The sequence below is a fragment of the Aquarana catesbeiana genome, linkage group LG04, assembly GCF_042186555.1.
Source record: "Aquarana catesbeiana isolate 2022-GZ linkage group LG04, ASM4218655v1, whole genome shotgun sequence".
Lineage (NCBI taxonomy): Eukaryota > Metazoa > Chordata > Amphibia > Anura > Ranidae > Aquarana > Aquarana catesbeiana.
The window spans coordinates 567,118,153-567,136,422 of record NC_133327.1 but is presented as its reverse complement, the minus strand read 5'-3'; the positions used below and the strand labels follow the sequence as shown (position 1 = coordinate 567,136,422).

At 39.6% G+C, this 18,270-nt stretch overlaps 1 protein-coding gene across 1 annotated transcript in view; it reads right to left on the bottom strand.

Moving 5' to 3' along the window:
- ANAPC1 (anaphase promoting complex subunit 1) overlaps positions 1-18,270 on the bottom strand; it is a 168,091-nt gene that overhangs the window by 91,822 nt on the left and 57,999 nt on the right. The window contains exons 12-20 of the mRNA XM_073628045.1: positions 17,438-17,528; positions 17,284-17,349; positions 17,027-17,167; positions 12,057-12,197; positions 9,222-9,282; positions 8,323-8,510; positions 5,119-5,193; positions 4,701-4,966; positions 2,700-2,791 (exon numbers count right to left, since the gene is read on the bottom strand). Of these exons, the coding sequence (XP_073484146.1) occupies positions 2,700-2,791; positions 4,701-4,966; positions 5,119-5,193; positions 8,323-8,510; positions 9,222-9,282; positions 12,057-12,197; positions 17,027-17,167; positions 17,284-17,349; positions 17,438-17,528 (1,121 nt within the window). The remainder of the gene's footprint in view (positions 1-2,699; positions 2,792-4,700; positions 4,967-5,118; positions 5,194-8,322; positions 8,511-9,221; positions 9,283-12,056; positions 12,198-17,026; positions 17,168-17,283; positions 17,350-17,437; positions 17,529-18,270) is intronic.

Sequence of the window (18,270 nt, the reverse complement as noted above, 5' to 3'; positions counted from 1 at the left end):
CCTTCTGGTGCCACCCTCTGTGTTCACAGGAGGTGGAACTACAGAGGAGGTATCAATATCAAATCACCTGACTGTCATTGTGCATTGAAAACATTAGGCATATATACATCTGCCACAGTTATATATTTATATGGCTCTCTACATCTGTCCATCCCTGAGCTCCTATCCTGCTATCCTTGCCGATCCATGATAACGATACAATGTTTAACATGGATTTGGGGGGCTGAAGAAAGATATTGTAGCCTATAGACAGAACAGAAACTCAGAGGAGAGAGGAGACCTAGGATTAGATTATATAAAGCCTGCTCACACTGTGTGAAGTTCTAAAAGCTGTTCTCTGGGAAAACTTTTTTATTCATTACTATATATTTTTAACAAAAACGTTTAAATGTTTTCAAGAGATTGTTTTCTTTCTTTTTCTTTTTTTTTAAGATTTTATTGGCTTTCAAGTAATAATAATAATAATAATTAGTAAGTAAAGCATCCAAATCAAAGGAGGTTGGAGCATATCAGTGGTGAATTGATGTGATCACCCCCTCCACCCCCATTGGGAACATACTGTGTCATGGGGCAGATGGAAATATCACCACCCAACCCTTAATCTTCAAAAGGAATTTTTTTTTTTTTTTTATGACTCATTCTTTGCGACTGCTTCTCTAACCAGAATACAGTATCTCCAAAACTTGCCAATTAGAAATGACAACTCAAAAATGTTTGGTTTCTGTCAGAGCACACACTACCTTATTCATTTTGTTTCACACAGCTTGAAATAATGCAGTTGGCTGCCAGCATTGAATATCTGATGTCTGAAATGTTAGAATTCTATCTTCGATGGTAACAAAGCAACATGTTAACAAAAATTACTGTCGATTTACGACATTATAATCAGTGATGGCTGCATTAGCCAGAGTTGATTTTCCTGAACAAAGCAAATATATCTGTGGAGACTCAAGCAATTCACAAAAATACACTATAGAAAATCGAGATTTCTCTAATCATCTGCAGATAGGTAGGGCTAAAACAACTAATCGATTAATCGACAACTAATCGATTATGAAATTAATCGATTACTATTTTCATAATCAATTAATCGGCCAGTAACATAATGGGGTTAAAAAAAAAAACTAAAATGAGCCCTTTATAGTACAAAAAGAGCAAATAATCCCTACTGTAAATATAACTTTCACAGTTCTACAGTAAAAAAAATGAACCCCTTACAGTAGTGATTATCTGCTTTTTTTGTACTATAAAGGGCTAATTTTAGTTTTTTTTAACCCCATTATGTTACTAAATGTCTTAGACAAGGTTCACATCTATGTGTTTTTTTATGCTTTTTGCAGAAACGCACTACAGTTCATTTACATGGTTTCCTATGGGACACGTTCCCACCTATGATTTTTTTCAGCCTCTGCGTATTTGGAAAGTGTCAGGGACTTTTTTTAATGCAAAACAGTGCTATTTTGGTTCAATATACTTCAATGGAGAAGCTGCAGAAAAGCATGTAATGCGTTTTTGCAGCAATTTGTGTTTTTTAATTTGCCCAACAATAAATTGGCCAAAAAAAAAAAAATCACGTGCGCAAAAATCAAAATGCACAGCAAAAAGCACTGCAGAAACACATCAAAAGCAAACTGCAAAGGTGTGCACCATGCCTTATGCTGGCCACACGGATCAATTTTCAGACGAGAATATTCAGAGGAAAAATCTTTGTACATTTGCTGAATGAAAGAATGTTGTTTGAAACGTTCCAAACGATTTCTGAACGAAAACCACATACGCTGTTTTAAAATTCCTTTGACCAAGAAGTTTTCTATTATTTCCAAATTTTCCCGTCACTGTGGTTGAAAATGAACACCGATTTGACCCCCACTAACGATTAGAAAATTGAACGAACATTCTTAGAAATTTAATTTTTTTTGAGGGAAGACATTGTTTGTTTTTTAAATAACAAAATTTGATCTGAGTCTGATGATATTTACTAGATTCACCCTTTAATAGTATATACAGTATATCACCTCTAATAGTATATACAGTATATCTCTTCTAATAGTATATACATTACACCTCCTCTTATAGTATATACAGTATATATCTTCTGTCTGTATCTCTTCTAATAGTATATACATTACATCTCCTCTTATAGTATATACAGTATATATCTTCTGTCTGTTATTCTCAGAGTGGATTAGATATTTTGCTCCGTAACCATATAGTTGGTTATTTATATTTACCACCACATAGAGATATATAAGAATAAATTGCCTTTTTTTAAAACTTTACATATTAACTAAATTATACACCACACTTTTTTTTAAGGTTATTAACCGATTAATCGAAACAATAATCGGCCAACTAATCAATTATGAAAATAATCGTTAGTTGCAGCCCTACAGATAGGACAAACCATGAATATGCTTTGCCAGATCAAAATGCATACAGAGACAACCTGATTTGCAAATTCTTTTGCCCACTATGAACTGTAATAGAATGTTTTGTAAATGATTTGAAATTATTTTTGTACCTTTTACTACATACTAGATAGATAACAAAATTAAAGCAGACAATTGATTGGAGTCTAAAGCAATATAGACATGTTCTTTTCCCTCAGTCTTCATAGACTGGCACATACTGTATATTTGGCATAGTAAATGAGCAACATATTCTCTCTATGACAAATGAGAGTGTCATGCAGAACTTACTTGGCTCTACATGACAATTCTGGTTAGAGTTCCTGAGGAAGGCTGGGAAATCTCTGAAGTAAAAATCCATGTAAGAGTGTAGATTCAAATCCCTAAAAACATCCAGAATAAGAACAGCATGAGAAAGACAGCAGGCACATAAAAGTGTGTTTGATTAAGCAGTACAAAACACTTAAAAACAGCTATATTCGACACGCTTTTCTACCAATTAGTCCATCTGGGCACAGTCAGCTTCAGACAAGGACTCAAGGAACTTATACTTACTGTATAAATTCTGTATACAGCCACTTTTCCCTGATGATTATGCTTTAGCTCAATATGATAAGCATACAAGTTAAAGTTCTGTTCACAATTTATGTAGTTCCTTTTTTTCAGACTTTGCAATTAGGTCTGTCAATTTGACATTTGTTTTATTAGTATAAAGGACAAACAAGGACTATACAGACCCAGGAAAGAGAAAAGTACAGTGGGTATAGAAAAAAGAAAATCACCCCCTTAAAAATAATCACATTTTGTTGCTTTGCAGCCTAAAATAAAGGAGACACAGTTTTTGTTTTATCCACCTGGTATTTACACAGTACAACTTATAACATCCAAGTGAAACAAATAACACCAACATGTCAGATTTTTTTTTTTTAAAACAACAGAAAACCAGAATCACTGAGTTGAAAAAAGGATCACCACCCCCTTATGTCAGTATTTTGTTGAACCACCTTTTGTTTTAATTACAGCCTTTAGTCTGTTGGGATAAGTCTCTACCAACTTTGTACATTTATGCCCCGTACACACGGTCGGACTTTGTTCGGACATTCCGACAACGAAATCCTAGGATTTTTTCCGACGGATGTTGGCTCAAACTTGTCTTGCATACACATGGTCACACAAAGTTGTTGGAAAATCCGATTGTTCTAAACGCGGTGACGTAAAACACATACGTCGGGACTATAAACGGGGCAGTAGCCAATAGCTTTCATCTCTTTATTTATTCTGAGCATGCGTGGCACTTTGTCTTTGATTTGTGTACACACGATCGGAATTTCCGACTGTATGAATGGTGTTATTTGGATGGTGAGCTTTGTTGGATTTCCACCAGACACATTGTTTGGTGTTGAGGCCAAAGAATTAAATTTTAGTCTCATCTGACCATAATCCCTTTTTCCATGTGGCCTCAGAATCTTCAAGGTGCATTTTGGCAAAGCTCAGTCATGACTGCATGTGGCCTTTCCTTTTTTTTTTTTTGCAACCCTCCCATACAAGCCACATTTATGGAGAATTTGTCATATTGTCACATGCACACAATGACCACTCTGTCATAAATTCCTGCAATTACTTTCAAAGTTGCTGTGGGCCTCTTGGTAGCCTCTCTGACCAGTTTCCCCCTGGCTCTACAATTCAGTTTGGAGTAACGTCCTGATCCAGGGGGGGTCTGTGTTGTACCAAATACCTTACACTTCTTAATAGACTTCACAGTGCTTATAGGCATTGATAAAGCTCTTGATTTTTTTTTTGCATCCATCTCCGTACTTGTGCCTGTCCATAACTTTATCCTGGAGATTTTTTGACACTGCCTTGCTGCCCATAGATGATAATTTGCTTCAGTTGTACTACCAGGGACTGAAATGCTCCAGGAAAGCTCTTTTCATGCTAAGCTAATCAAATTAACCACAGCTGATCACAGTTGAAAGTCAAATGGCTTTGTGTGCCATTGAGAAGGTGAGTAGTTACACCTGATTGAGTTTACAAGTCATTTTGAGGAGGGGGGTGATCTTTTTTCCAACTCAGTGATTCTGTTTTTTAATTTTTTTTTCTGCCATTTTTGTGTTATATCTTTTACTTGGATGTTATAAGTTGCACTGAGTAAGTACAACTGGATAAAACAAAAACGGTGTCTGACTTTTTTTCAGGTTCAAAAGCAACAAAATGTGATTATTTTAAAGGGGGGTTATTTTCTTATTTTCTATACCCACTGTAGATCAGGGTAGAAGATGTAATGCCAAGTACCTTGCCAACTGCAGGAGAAGTATCACCAAAGAACATATGGCTTCTCTCATTAATGTGTTGAGTTTGAGTTCCTCATAAGTCAGATGGAGGACATAGAAAATGGCTGGAATGTGGCTGAAGAGAAGTGCTGTTGAGTCCAAATTTAAAACCTGTGAGCCTTCATTATTAGATATCGGGACATCTAGAGGGTCCAACTGCAGAGATTTGGCCAAAACATGCAGCTCAACAATTCGATGGTAGTCTGAATGTAACAGATATTCCCAATCCTAATGAAAACACACAAAATACCAATTATATTTTGTAAGTCTGCCTTCAAACATTTAAAGAGCTCTAAAAAAAAAAAAAAAAAAAAAAGAACTAAACTCAGTATAATAACACAAATGATGGTGTTCACCCAGAAGATATGACACTTTAGTACCTCATCAGAACCAGTTTCCGATGGTCGGGCCTTCTTAGGAGCAATCACAGGAGACAGCGAGCCTTCGAAATCAAGCTATTGAAATAATATGGAATAGCTATGAGGAACAATCCTTTGTAATTATCATTGCATAAGAAAATAACCTCAATGGAGTTATTTGTAACCAATAACAATGCTCTATATCAATTCCATGTGGTTAAATTACATACTTTTGTCTTTTATTGGTAGGTTAGTTGGATTCTACCTACAATGGCCAAAGAGCATAAAAAGCATATAGAAGAGCGAACAGATAATACGCCATATGAGATGTGGCCCATAGATGTCTAACTAAAAAAAAAAAAAAAAAAAAATTGTGGTGACATGCTCCCATCAATTTTACTGTTAACAGTACACACAGTGAAGGGAAGTCTACACACTTAAATATTTTCCAATTGTAAAAATCTTTGTGTGCCTTGAAGAGCACTTACAACTGCCTGTAGTGCATACTTCCCCCAGCTTTACACGAAGCCACTGATCATTACAAGCAATGTCCAAATGAATCTAAAGGCAAGCAGTAACTTTTTGAACCTGCTGCCTACTATTTGAGGGGAAGCAAAGTTAAAGGCAGGGGTGGGGGGGTTGCTTTACAGGGAGAACTTGGGAAAAAAACAAAAAAAAAAAAAAAAAGGTTGGCTCGGCAAATCAACGTTACCTTACATTGCTTCCCATTGTGGTCGGGATGACCGCCGGGCACCCGCGATCGCTAGTGATAGAGCGAGAACCGGGATCTGTGATCTGTAAACACACAGATCCCGGTTCTTTCAGGGGAGAAGAGACTGATCGTATGTTCATACAAAGTATGAACAGCAATCTGTCATCTCTCCTAGTAAGTCCCATCCCCCCTTCAGTTAGAATACAGTTAACCCCTTGATCGCCCCCTAGTGATAACACCTTCCTTGCCAGTGACATTTTTACAGTAATCAGTGCATTTTTATAGCACTGATCGCTGTATAATTGTCAATGGTCCCAAAAATGTGTCAAAAGTGTCCGATGTGTCCGCCATAATGTCACAGTCCCGATAAAAATCGTAGATCGCCGCCATTTCTAGTAAAAAATGAAATAATAAAAATGCCATAAATCTATCCCCTATTTTGTAGACGCTATAACTTTTGCGCAAACCAATCAATATATGCTTATTGCGTTTTTTTTTACCAAAAATATGTAGAAGAATACACATCGGCCAAACCGAGGAAAAAAAATGTGGGATAATTATTATAGCAAAAAGTAAAAGATACTGTGTTTTTTTCAAAATTGTCACTCTTCTTTTGTTTAAAGCGCAAAAAATAAAAACCTGCAGAGGTGATCAAATACCACAAAAGTAAGCTCTATTTGTGGGGAAGAAAAAAGAACATCAATTTTGTTTGGGTACAACGTTGCATGACCGCGCAATTGTCAGTTAAAGCGACGCAGTGCTGGTCATTGAGCAGCCAAATCTTCTGGGGCTGAAGTGGTTAAAGGATAAAGTCACCTTTAAAAAAAAAAAAATGCACATTTTTATTTTTTATTTTTTTTTTAAGAGTTTGGAAGCATTGCACCCATAATCAGCAGATTGCTGATGTCATGCAGGTCTCCTGTTGGCCCGTACTGGCAGGCAGTTTTACCCTGACAGGAAGAATCAATTAACTACCACAGCTCTCAACAGAGCCCTGGTAATTCATTGAGAACTACCACCCGACAGCTGCAAAGACTGTTGATAGTTGTAGTCCATTCATTCACAGAACACAGTGAATGAATGACGCGGCCGAGCGGAGAAGATCCCCCGCTAGCTGCAAAAATGGGGAGGGGGGGGGGGGGGGGGGCGGTGTATTTGTAACATGTTACATCCTGAATATGGGTGTAACATGTAACAAAACGTGAACATATCTTTTAAGCTGTGTGACGGAGTCTTTTTTAGGCTATTTCTGGTTGGACTTCCTGTACCCCCATACAAAAATATAGACTACAGGACCTGCCATTGCTGACATTCTAAAATCACTGTTTGCCTGGTTGTCTGTTACCTTAATAATTTTAATGTCACTGACATGCAACTAGTACAGTCAGAAGTTCTTGACCCAGAAAGCACTGAAGCCTTTGCATCAGAAAAACAGTCAATCAATGAGAATTTTTAAAAGGAGAGTTCAACCATGGCAGCCTACATATTTTCTCAGTACAAGGTCCATTTAAATGATTTTTGCAGCAGTCTTTAAGCATTTCCTCACATGGAACTGTTTGACAGAGGTCCCTTGTGTCTAAAATTTAGCTTCAAACACAATGAAATTTTGCTAAAAAACAATCTAGAAGAAAGATACACTACTGTGCAGTATGAGCACTTATTGAAATCAAATTGCTGTTACATTCTGCATATGGACAAACTGCCTTCTTTTCAAATGCTACCATATATGTTTATTGTATCCTGCAGACAGACCCACTGAGCACTTGTTAGTGATGATGGAACCGAATATATGTAAAACGAACTGCATCACTTTTCCTATGTACCTAAATACAGACGCCTTTTACAATTGTTGTTTCATGAAGCTTTAACGTTCACGTTATCGTGCCTTGGTATACCCTTTATGTAAAACAATAACAATTATTACAACATAGTTTCATAGTTGATAAAGTTGAATAAAAAGACAGCGGTCCATCCAGCTCAACCTGTGTGGGTGTATGAGTGTGTATGTATTCATGTCTCTACCACTTCCCATATTCCTGTAGATTGTGTTCGCCAAGATGCCCATCTAAGAGCTTTTTAAACTTAACGTCACTCTCCGCTGACACCACCAATTGTGGTTCAATATCCCTACTGCTCTAACTGTAAACAATCCCCTACGCAGTTTGTGATTAAGCAGCTTCTCGTACACTTCAGTGAATGGTTCTGTGTCTTAAGTGACCGAATAGTCTTTTCCCTGTTTGGATCACCATTTAGATAATTTGTTTATTGCAATCATATATCCTCTTAAGTGTCTCTCGTCCAGTAAGAATAACTTTAATGTATGTAGTCGTTCCGCATACTTGAGGTCCTCCAGTCCCCTGGCGTGATTAATAGTGAATAGTGATAACAATATTCAATTTCAAGGTATATATAAATTTAGGATAAAAAATAAAAACAATGAAATCAATGCAGCAGCTTATTAGGTTTTTATGCCTTTATCTCCTTACATGATAATCAATATGATTTGTGCTTACATTATGAGTCCAGGCCAGTTTATCAGTGTTGTAACCCATCATATTCATAAGGCAAGTAACAAAGAGATTCCACTCTGAATGATTACTTGGTCCTCCAGGTGCATTGTGGCAGTTATACCACTTATTGAGCATTTGAACAGCTACTTCTTTTGGCAGAATGTATTTTATTGATTGCAGACACTTTTTAACTGCAAAAAAAAACATAATTAGACTCTAAGAAAAAGCCCAAAGTGATACGCCAAGAAAAAAAAAAAAAAAATTTTAGTGCATAGAAACACAAAATAGTGCCCGTTTTTTGACACAAACAGTCCGGCTCAGTCCCAACTCACACTCTGCTCACACTATTTGATTGCTGAGCTGAACTGTCTGTGTCTAAGAACGCAGGCAACACAGCTCAGGACTGAGCCTGCACGAGTGCTCCTATAGAAAAAGGCTTCCTATGGGGGCACTTGCTGAAGAGGAGGAGCCAGGAGCACGGGCGAGGGACCCAAGAAAAAGAGGTTTGGGACTGCTCTGTGCAATTCCATTGCATAGAGCGGATATGTATATTATGTTTGTTTTTTATTTATTTTTTTTACTTTACAATCCCTTCAAGGTGAATGTTGGGCCAGTTTGTGGAGAGGTTGCTTTGTCTCCTCAATGTACAGGTCTTCACCACTGCACTTCACTGCGTAAACCAAGTTACTTGGCTTTTGTTTGGGTGTTGGGTCCTTACGATGTACAAGCTTCTGTCTCAGCCCTGCTGGGCTTGAAGGATATGGGAATGCAATGATTGTCCGTCCAAGTGTAAGCTTAGCCAAAACGATAAACCTAAACTCTCTAACCCTGTAAAAAAAAAAAAATCCATATGCTTTATAGTACTTGGGTTATACCTTTTGCTTTATTACTTTAAAACTTACCTAATGCAGAGGTAGCAATTTCTGGAATTGTAATCCGAACCATAGATCCATTTGTCATTTCCTAGAATGAAAAATGAACAAACAGTGCATTCATATTTACTTATATTTAAAACATTGTTTAGTAGAGTGTGTCATAAATATTAAAGGATTACATTTAAGTATAAAGATTGTAGGCACCTAGTAGGTGCCTGCAGATACCTGCAGGAAAGATCAGTACCTCCTACCTTAGCCAAATGCTGGGCCCTTCTGACCTGTAAAGCTTCAGCACTTCCTGAAGTGTGCCCAGCTCATCCTGCCTCCTCCTACACATCCTTATTAAGCAGTAAGGGTAGACATAACAGCATGCTTAAACACTACCTGAAGTATGGGAGCTTAGCCTGTGTTTCTTGTAGCATGTAGTTTCCTATTGGTATGTGGCAAGTCTCTTGCAAAAACGCAGTCCCTAAATACTAGATTTGCTTTTTTGCAACACGAACACCTTTTCTTGTCACATGACATTGTTTTATAACATTTGAGTGGTAAAAGAATGTTTTGTGTAGGGTTTCCGGTAAAAACTCTGCAGTTACGGTAACAGTGGGATCAAAAGGTATAGGAAATGAAGGATGGAAGAGCCTGGGGATAAGGATGGAGGAATCCAGGGATAAGAATTGAAGAATGGAGGAGTGCAGGAATAGGAATGGAGGAGTCCAAGCATAGAAATGGCAGACAGAGAGAAGCTCTTGTGCTGTGACTTCTTACTATATGTGTGGCCTTCATGGTGTCAGTGGGGCCCTCAGGAGATACTGTCATCATGGAGTCTTCCAGGTCATTTATATCAGAGGTAGAGGAGCCCCTGTGCTGTATAGATGGCAGGGCTGAGGGTTTCTTCTCCTGGAGTCCAGGGCTGGGAATGTCAGGTTGGAGAGGTACCTGTGCTGTGACCATATACAGGTGAGAGGCCTCCTTTCAGGGCAGTACAGCCCCCCACCCCCCGGCCCCCTCACCTGGCTCTGCCGCTCTCGTTGCTCTCCTTCGGGCTCAGCCAAGGCCTCATCATCCTTCACGGTCACATCTCCGGCTGGGAAGGCCGCAGCCACCTCGAACCCTCCCGGGCCAGAGTACTGATGACTCCGCTCTCCTCTCCACAGGACTCCATGTTACTACACAAACCCAGCCGCCGCTACTCTCATAAGCAACAGCGCCAGCACAGACAGGCTGAGGCGCCCCCAGCCATGGCCCTCCATGTGCCCGCCAACATGTGCACACAGAGCAGCTTGTCACCGACTCCCTCCACTGCTGGCCAGGGGGAGGGTTGTGGGGAGTCACCTCTTGCTGCTTGTAAAAGTGATCCAGCAGCTAGTTAGCCTTTCAGATGGCTTTTACAAGAGAACCGACCCTCTGATCTACACCTTGCTGCCTTCCCGCAGCTAAATGTAAAAAAAAAAAAAAAAAAAAAAAAACCTCTGCTTTGGATTAAAGTAAATCTAAAGCCATATTGTTTTTAAATAATAAGGGAATAGTAAAAACTTCTGTCCAGTTTCAATTGCTGTATTGACCGTGTTGGATAGATTCATTGGCTCCATGTATTCTAAAATTAAAAGGGGTTGTAAAGGCAGAGTTTTTTTTTTTATCTTAATGCATTCTATGCATTAAGATAAAAAGCCTTCTGTGTGTAGCAGCACCCCTAATACTTACCTGAGCCCCCTCTCTATCCAGCGATGTCCATGAGTCCCTCAGCCATCCGGGACTCGCCCTCCTGATTGGCTGAGACACAGCAGTGGCACAGGGGCAATGTCTGAAAGGAAACACAGAGCTGCAGCTCGGCTCTGGTGCCCATATAGCAAGCTGCTTGTTGTAGGGGCACTCAACAGGAAAGAGGGGATAGAAGCAGCGAAGAGGGACCCAAGAAAAGGAGGATCTGGGCTGCTCTTTGCAAAACCACTGCACAGGGGAGGAAAGTATAACATGTTTGTTATTTAAAAAAAAACGAGATTTTACAATTACTTTAAGGGAAAAAATCGAGCGGTCACTAGAACAGGAATAGAAGGGAAATCTTTTAATAACGACACGTGTACTGTTGACAACTATTGATAGGATATTTTCCTTATTTTGTAGAGATTTTCTACCTACTCTCTGCCATGTCTATGGAAGAGGCAGGAAAAGTAAAAGGCAATTCTCCCCAAACGCAGACACCACAGAAAATAAAACTGACAGGGGTGGTGTTTAACCATAATCCACTCTATCCAAAACAAAAATAAATACATTTGGCTTTAAAATAAACTTAAATGTCCAGTGCCATTGTTCCATTATAGTTGTTCTTGTGGACCTGGAATACTCAACAGTAAGGCCTCATGCACACATGACATTATTTTAACTCACCTAAAAGCCATTAGCGCGTTTGCAGAAAAAATGCTTGACGCTTGTAAAAGTGTCCGAAGCTTTTACAAGTTTTAGGAGCTTTTATAGGTTTCAAGCTCTTGGGCGTTAATTCATTTCATTGGCCAGAATAATTTATTCTGGCCATTGAAATTAATTAATGCAAAACTGCTAAACGCACCTAGCATTTAGGCACGTTTAGCAGCAATCGTTTTTTTCTGCCAAACTGTTGCTTCTGGATGCACTGGCAGTGGGTTTTTTCCTGCCTCTAAACGCTGCGTGCATGGACACATAGGCTAACATGCAGGGGAGTTTAGATGCAGGAAAAGAAAAACACCAGACGCCCCTAGGTGCAGCTTTAAAAACATCCAGTGTGCATGAGGCCTTAGTTTTCTTTGTCTAAACTGAAAATCAATCCACAGCTCATCTCTAGGCATCTACAGCAATTAATGGAAGCCTGAAGTATCTTGAACAACTCACCAGTGTTAGTCTGTTATGTACAGGGTCTCTAACAGAATGAATGTACATTCCAAATTGATGAAAAGTGCAGTCATCCAAATAATTAGACTCATGGAGCCTGGAAGAGTCCCGCAGCTCAGGGACTGGAGAAAGCAAACCTGCCTGAGAAAAAAAAAAAAATAAATAAAGTTGTAAACAAAAACAAAGGCCACAGATGGCTTTTATGTGAAATGTACATATGTCAGAAAACAGTCAACACACACATTTAAAGATGTTCATGATCCGGATTTTTGATTCCTTGAATTACCAAAAAGTGCTGGGAATAAAACCATAATAAGAATGGATATCTATTGCCATAAATACTACTACATCTGCCATCCAGCAAACAATGGAAATCACATCATGGTTGTGGAAGAAGTTTTAACACCTATACAGTTACAACAGATAAAACTACCATCAAAATCCCAGTTTATGGACATATTTTAAACATTTCTGGATGTGAACTTGTAAATGAAGCAAAATTATCTTCACAAGCCCATCTCCCTGTACAATTCCTGTAAGCTTTCACAGCCTTACAAATGACCTTTTAATAACTTAGTTAAAAGATTTAATTTCTATAATTTCGAGAAGCTCACTAAATGGCAAATGATAATAAATACAATAAGAAACTTTTGCTGCTTTCCAAATAGTAAGACATCAAACTAAAGTCCTTTCCACAATCTAGGAACCCCTAAACACAGACCATGGTGTTGCATAAGCATCGCCAGTCTTCCAGGAAATTGCCAGATCCCCAAACTTTCCCACAATGCTTTGCTTCCAACAGAGGAAACATTTCTAGCCCTGAAAGCATTCTCAGTAAAGATTACTCTTCTACACCCCTTGGACCAAACACCAAAGCGCAGTAGGATAAATAGAGAACTGTATTAATGCCCAGAACCCACCTACTGTACCTATCAGTGTAATATAGGATTCCCCAGGCAGATCAGCATAATGTGCATTTCTAAATTGAAAAGCAAAAATCACTTGTGCAAATAAATGTAGATATCAGATGATCAAATCTCGACTTCAATGTGGATTCGGAGCACCACAAACTTAATTTTTTTTAAGCTGAACTCCACGCAAACAGCTAAATACTGAGTTGAACTGGCCTTACTTTTCTCTGCTGTATCTCACCTCCCTATCTCAAATCTGTGCATAGACATTGAAGCAGCAGCAGCAGCTCTCTGCACACACTCCTACAGTATGTTTCTTGTCAGTATATGTTCGTGCAGTATGCTGGTTTGGTTTCTAGTGTTGCTCCTTTTTCAGTCTCGGTGCTGATGTACAAATGATGTACTGATATAGAGTCAAGTTCAGGTACTCGTACCAGTTGTTTATTTTTTTAAATATCTGTCCAGAGTTGAGCCTTATATTTAGGATAATGTGTGGAATTACCTGTGGAAGGACCTCTGTCAAGAGTTTAATGCTGTTTGCACCCCCTTTGAAGACTATTTTCTTCACTACCTGTCCCGAGATCACAAATGCAGAATGTGGCAGTAAAAACTGGGCAAAGATTCTGAACTTTTCACATACTATCTAAAGATAAACATTTTTGATACACCAAACCCATTTGGACCTAAAACATAACTTTTATTTCATTTTATTAAAATGTGTGTGAAAATATGCATGTGTTTTTAGTCCTTTTGAGACAGCACATCTGTAAAAAAAATCTGTATAACATAAACACTATCGTGCCAGCTCCTCACTGCCCGGTCAGCAGAGCTTAGCTTTAACTCTGTAAGTATATGTCAATATTTCAGTGGGGGAACAGTCACATAGCATATTTTTACTATGGGAGACTGTTGCCAACACAGCCTCAACAGCAATTATTTGTGGGTAAACCAGCTAAGTCTTCCCTGCTAAGTTGATGTCTGTGCAAATACAATACTGTCTAAAACAACTCATGCTACAGAGTTTGCTCTCATATGAGGTAAGTGAAGTGCTGTTATACAGTATGTCTCCCAATAAGAGATTTAAATACTTACCCTAGGTTCACACCTAAGCATTTTTTAACGCGTTTTGCAGTTTGCAGAAACGCACTACAGTCCATTTAACATTGTTTCCTATGTTACACGTTCACGTCTATGTGTTTTGCGGCCAGTGCATCTTTGGAAAGGGCCGGGGACTTTTTTTACGTGTTTTGCATGTAACACACTTCAATGGAATTGCACCAGAAATGCAAGTGTTTTGTTTGTGATGCGATTTTTGACTTGTTTTGTGGTTTTTATTTTTCTGTTTATAACACTGTATATAGCTGGTTGCTAAGGAGGGGGCTGGGAAGCCGGCCGCTGTGTCCTTAACTACTGATGACTCATCAGCTGTCAGCGGGAAGAGGCCCTTGTCCCCATGTTGAGGCCTGGTATGGTTCAGGATGGGGGTGCTAGCTACCCCTCCCTTTCCTGACCTGCCAAGCTGCATGCTTGTACAAGGGTCTGGTATGGATTTTGGGGGGGGACCCCGCTCCATTTTTTAAAAAATTTTGGCAATGGGTGGGGGGTCCCCTCCAAATCCATGCTAGACCTATGGCACACGTTCACATTTATGTGTTTTGCGGTCGGTGCGTTTTTGGAAAGGAGCATGTGTTGTGTTTGTAATGCGATTTTTGATAGGTTTTGCATTTTTAATTTTTCCATTTAAAACACTGTATATAGCTGGTTGCTAAGAAGGGGGCCGGGAAGCCTGTCGCTGTGTCCTTAACAACTGATGACTCATCAGCTGACAGCTGAATGTAAGAAAAAAAAAAGTGAAAAAACGGCGTGGGGGTCCCCCACCCCCAAGGTCCATACCAGGCCCTTCGGGTCTAGTATGGATTCGAAGGAGACCCCTCCCAAAGCACCTTGCCACCATGTTGATGGGGACAAGGGAGTCTTCCTAACAACCCTGGGCTGTGGTTGTCGGGGTCTGCGGGCGGGAGGCTTATCGAAACCTGGAAGCCCCCAGATCCTGCCCCCCCCACGTGAATCAGTATTGGGAACAACGTAGCCCTACCCATTCACCCCAAAAAGGAGTGAGATGTTAAAAACAACAAGAGCCAGTTTTTGACAAGTCCTTTTTAAAAAAAAGGACATGTCAAAAACACAATGGGAGAATACAGCCCCGAGCTGTATTCTCCCAGAGCTGCCTTCTCCCTTGACGCCGGTTACCCGCTTAAAAAAAAAAAAAAAAGCTGCACTTCCTCTAAGGCTGTCTTCCTCCGTTGTGTTGTCGCCCGCTGTCTGGCATCTCTTATATAGCTAAGGGGCGTGGCCATCTGATGACGTCACCCAGAGAACACGCCCTTTGTGATGACACGTGACGTCACAAAGGGCAGGCTCTCTGGGTGACGTCATCGGATGGCCATGCCCCATGGCTATATAAGAGATGCCAGTGGGGGACAACACAATGGAGGAAGACAGCCTTAGAAGAAGAGCGGCCTTTTTTTGCTTTTAGGGGGTAACCGTGCGGCGAGAAAGAAGACAGATCCTCTCTGAATCAATACTAGACCCGAAGGGCCTGGTATGGACCTGGGGGGGGGAGCCAACGCTTTTTTTTTTTTTTGGCTGGCAATTTTTTTTTTACTTTCAGCTGCCCCCTCCTTAGCAACTAGCTATGTACAATGTGTTTACAGCATGTTTAAAGAGGAGAAAAAAAAAACATAAATGCAAAATGCATGAAAACTGCATGCAAAAATGCATAAAAACTGTACAGCAAAACGTGCCTGAGAAACACATGAAGCGCAGCTGCATAGCTGTGAACATACACTGAGTCTCAACTCATGATCCCATTCTCCCCCAAATAATTTTTTTTTTATATATATTAAAAAAGTGCCCAAAAGTGAAAACCAAAACAAAAAGACTGAACATGTTTCACCCTCTTAAATGAAGGCTTTGTCAGAGGGATAGTATTTGTAGAAAGAAAATAAAGCAACAAGATGCCACATGGCTGTTTTTTAAAAAAGCCATTTTGGCACACATGTGACTGTATCCCACTGAAATATTAACATATATACACATAGGCACTGCTAACTGAAGGTGTACCCTTTTATCTGGTTTCATAGTATTGAGTTAGAGTGATCTAGTTTTAGTGGTATACAGTTTTTTCAATGAACCTAAAAACCTGTCCTAAAAACACTATATAAAGCACATGGCATACTTTTCACACAAATTTTAATAAAATTAAATAAAAAAAGGTTTTAGGTCCTAGTGGGTTTGGTGCATTCTGGGAGAGCGCGTACCACATAATTGGTGTATTTAAAGTGGTTGTAAACCCTTCCATATTCCCAGTGAAGTGACTGGCCTTAGGTAGTACACAAAGATGAAACACATTTTTCTACATAAGTTGAACCTATCTGCTGCCCTTTATTCTCTACATCAATTTAAAGTTTTGAATTTTAAAGCTTGTCTGGGTGTTCAGAAAAAAAGGGGGCAGAGAGCTGACGTTACACTCTGAAGATCTCAGTGAGGAGAGCTCTGAGAGCTGATTGGAGGGAAGGGACACACCCACTTCACACAGCACACAGGAACAGACCTGAGGGTGTCAATCAGCTGGAGGTCCCTACCCGTCACCATTTTTCTCTTGGTGTTAGGAAACCTTGTCAGAAGTAATTCATGCTGATTGCAGAGGAATGAAGCAGCAGACAAAATAGAAACATAAAATAAAAACATGACGGCAAAAAAAGACCCAGTAGTCCAGTGAGACCAAGTAGTTCATCCCTCTGTAGTGAGACAAGTACAAACTACAGAGGGACATGCTTTGTTCATATTTCATTTCTGAGGTTTATAACCACTTTAAGTTAGTTTAGTTCCCACAATAGGATCAATATTAGTGCAGGCAATACAGGTGTAGTTTTGTGATAAACAGTTTTGACTAAACTTTCACTATGACATGGGAAAAAAAATAACACAGACAGGAAACCAACTTGGTATAGCTCATGCAATACACATTACATGTGTCTTTAAACAGAAGCATAATACCATTTCATCCATAGGGACCAAATGCTTGTTCAGTGGCTTCGTAGGGGTGCTAACACTCTCCAGTGGGGTGCTTGGACGAGGCATTGGATTAGACATGGAAAGAGATGGGGCAGCCAGTCCCTGGATGAAAATCTTTCCAACCTGCAGTATTAAAATGATGAATGTCAGTATACATTTCAATGTAATTTCTAAACATGAAGTGTAAAGACCCATGACTGATTAGTATTTTAAACATAATTTGGATTATGAAAACTTACCCTAACCACCCCTGTGTATAAAACCAAGTTACCATTGTTCTCAAGTATCGCCATGGTGTCAATGCTCTGAAAACAAAATAATACAGAATGTAGCAGACATTTATGACAGATAACCTAAAAAAAAAATAATTAGCAAAAAAGCAGCTGAAATTACCTGCACTGGTGCAGCATCCTTTGCAAAGATATTAGTAACAGAGCCAAAGATCAGCTGTGATTTATCGTTGCTTTCTTCAAACTTTACCATACTGAGAAGAAAATAAATATTGTAGGTGATTCAGGTCTTTCAATATTTATCTAAAAACTCGTCTCTTCAGCAATGATTATAAAAGAGGCAAACCAAAATATAAAATCAGAAGAACTGTAAAGGGCATGTAACACATCCACCTGAATTGCCCACATCGTGGCTTTGATAATGTTGTCTGTAAGGAATTAGATGAGCCCCCTGAGAGTTTTAACACATTATACAGTTGTTACACTTCAGCATCATGCAGTAAAGAAGCCACAAAAGGCATCCGGTACAGCTGTAATTAAAGAAGTTTAACTTCTGTATTATGGACAGGATTTCTTACTGTAGCAAAATGTGATACAGTCTTTTGCAGTACAAGGTTCTAGTAGCTACAGTAGCATTGAAAAATAAGTGTTGATCCTAGGATTTATCAGACTGCCTTTAGGGGATCAACCTAGAAAAAAAAAAGAAAAAGCTTGTTTGGCGTTACTTCTCCCATTTGTTCTGCACTCCTGTGACCCATTTTCAGCAGACAGCAGGCTGAAGCCCACTGTCGTCTGATGTCCCAGGGCCAGTTTAGGCTGTGGAAAGATGGCAACCATATGGTCAGGATCCACCCAGAAGCCTGGACAGAAACCTGGCTCAGCAAGCCGCTGAGAGCCTGAGCCAGCTGCTCCCACCCCCTCCACAACCCAGTGCTCCACTAACAGTCACCAGCTCTCTGCTCACAGGGCACTGAGAACCGAGCGATCAGCGGTGTT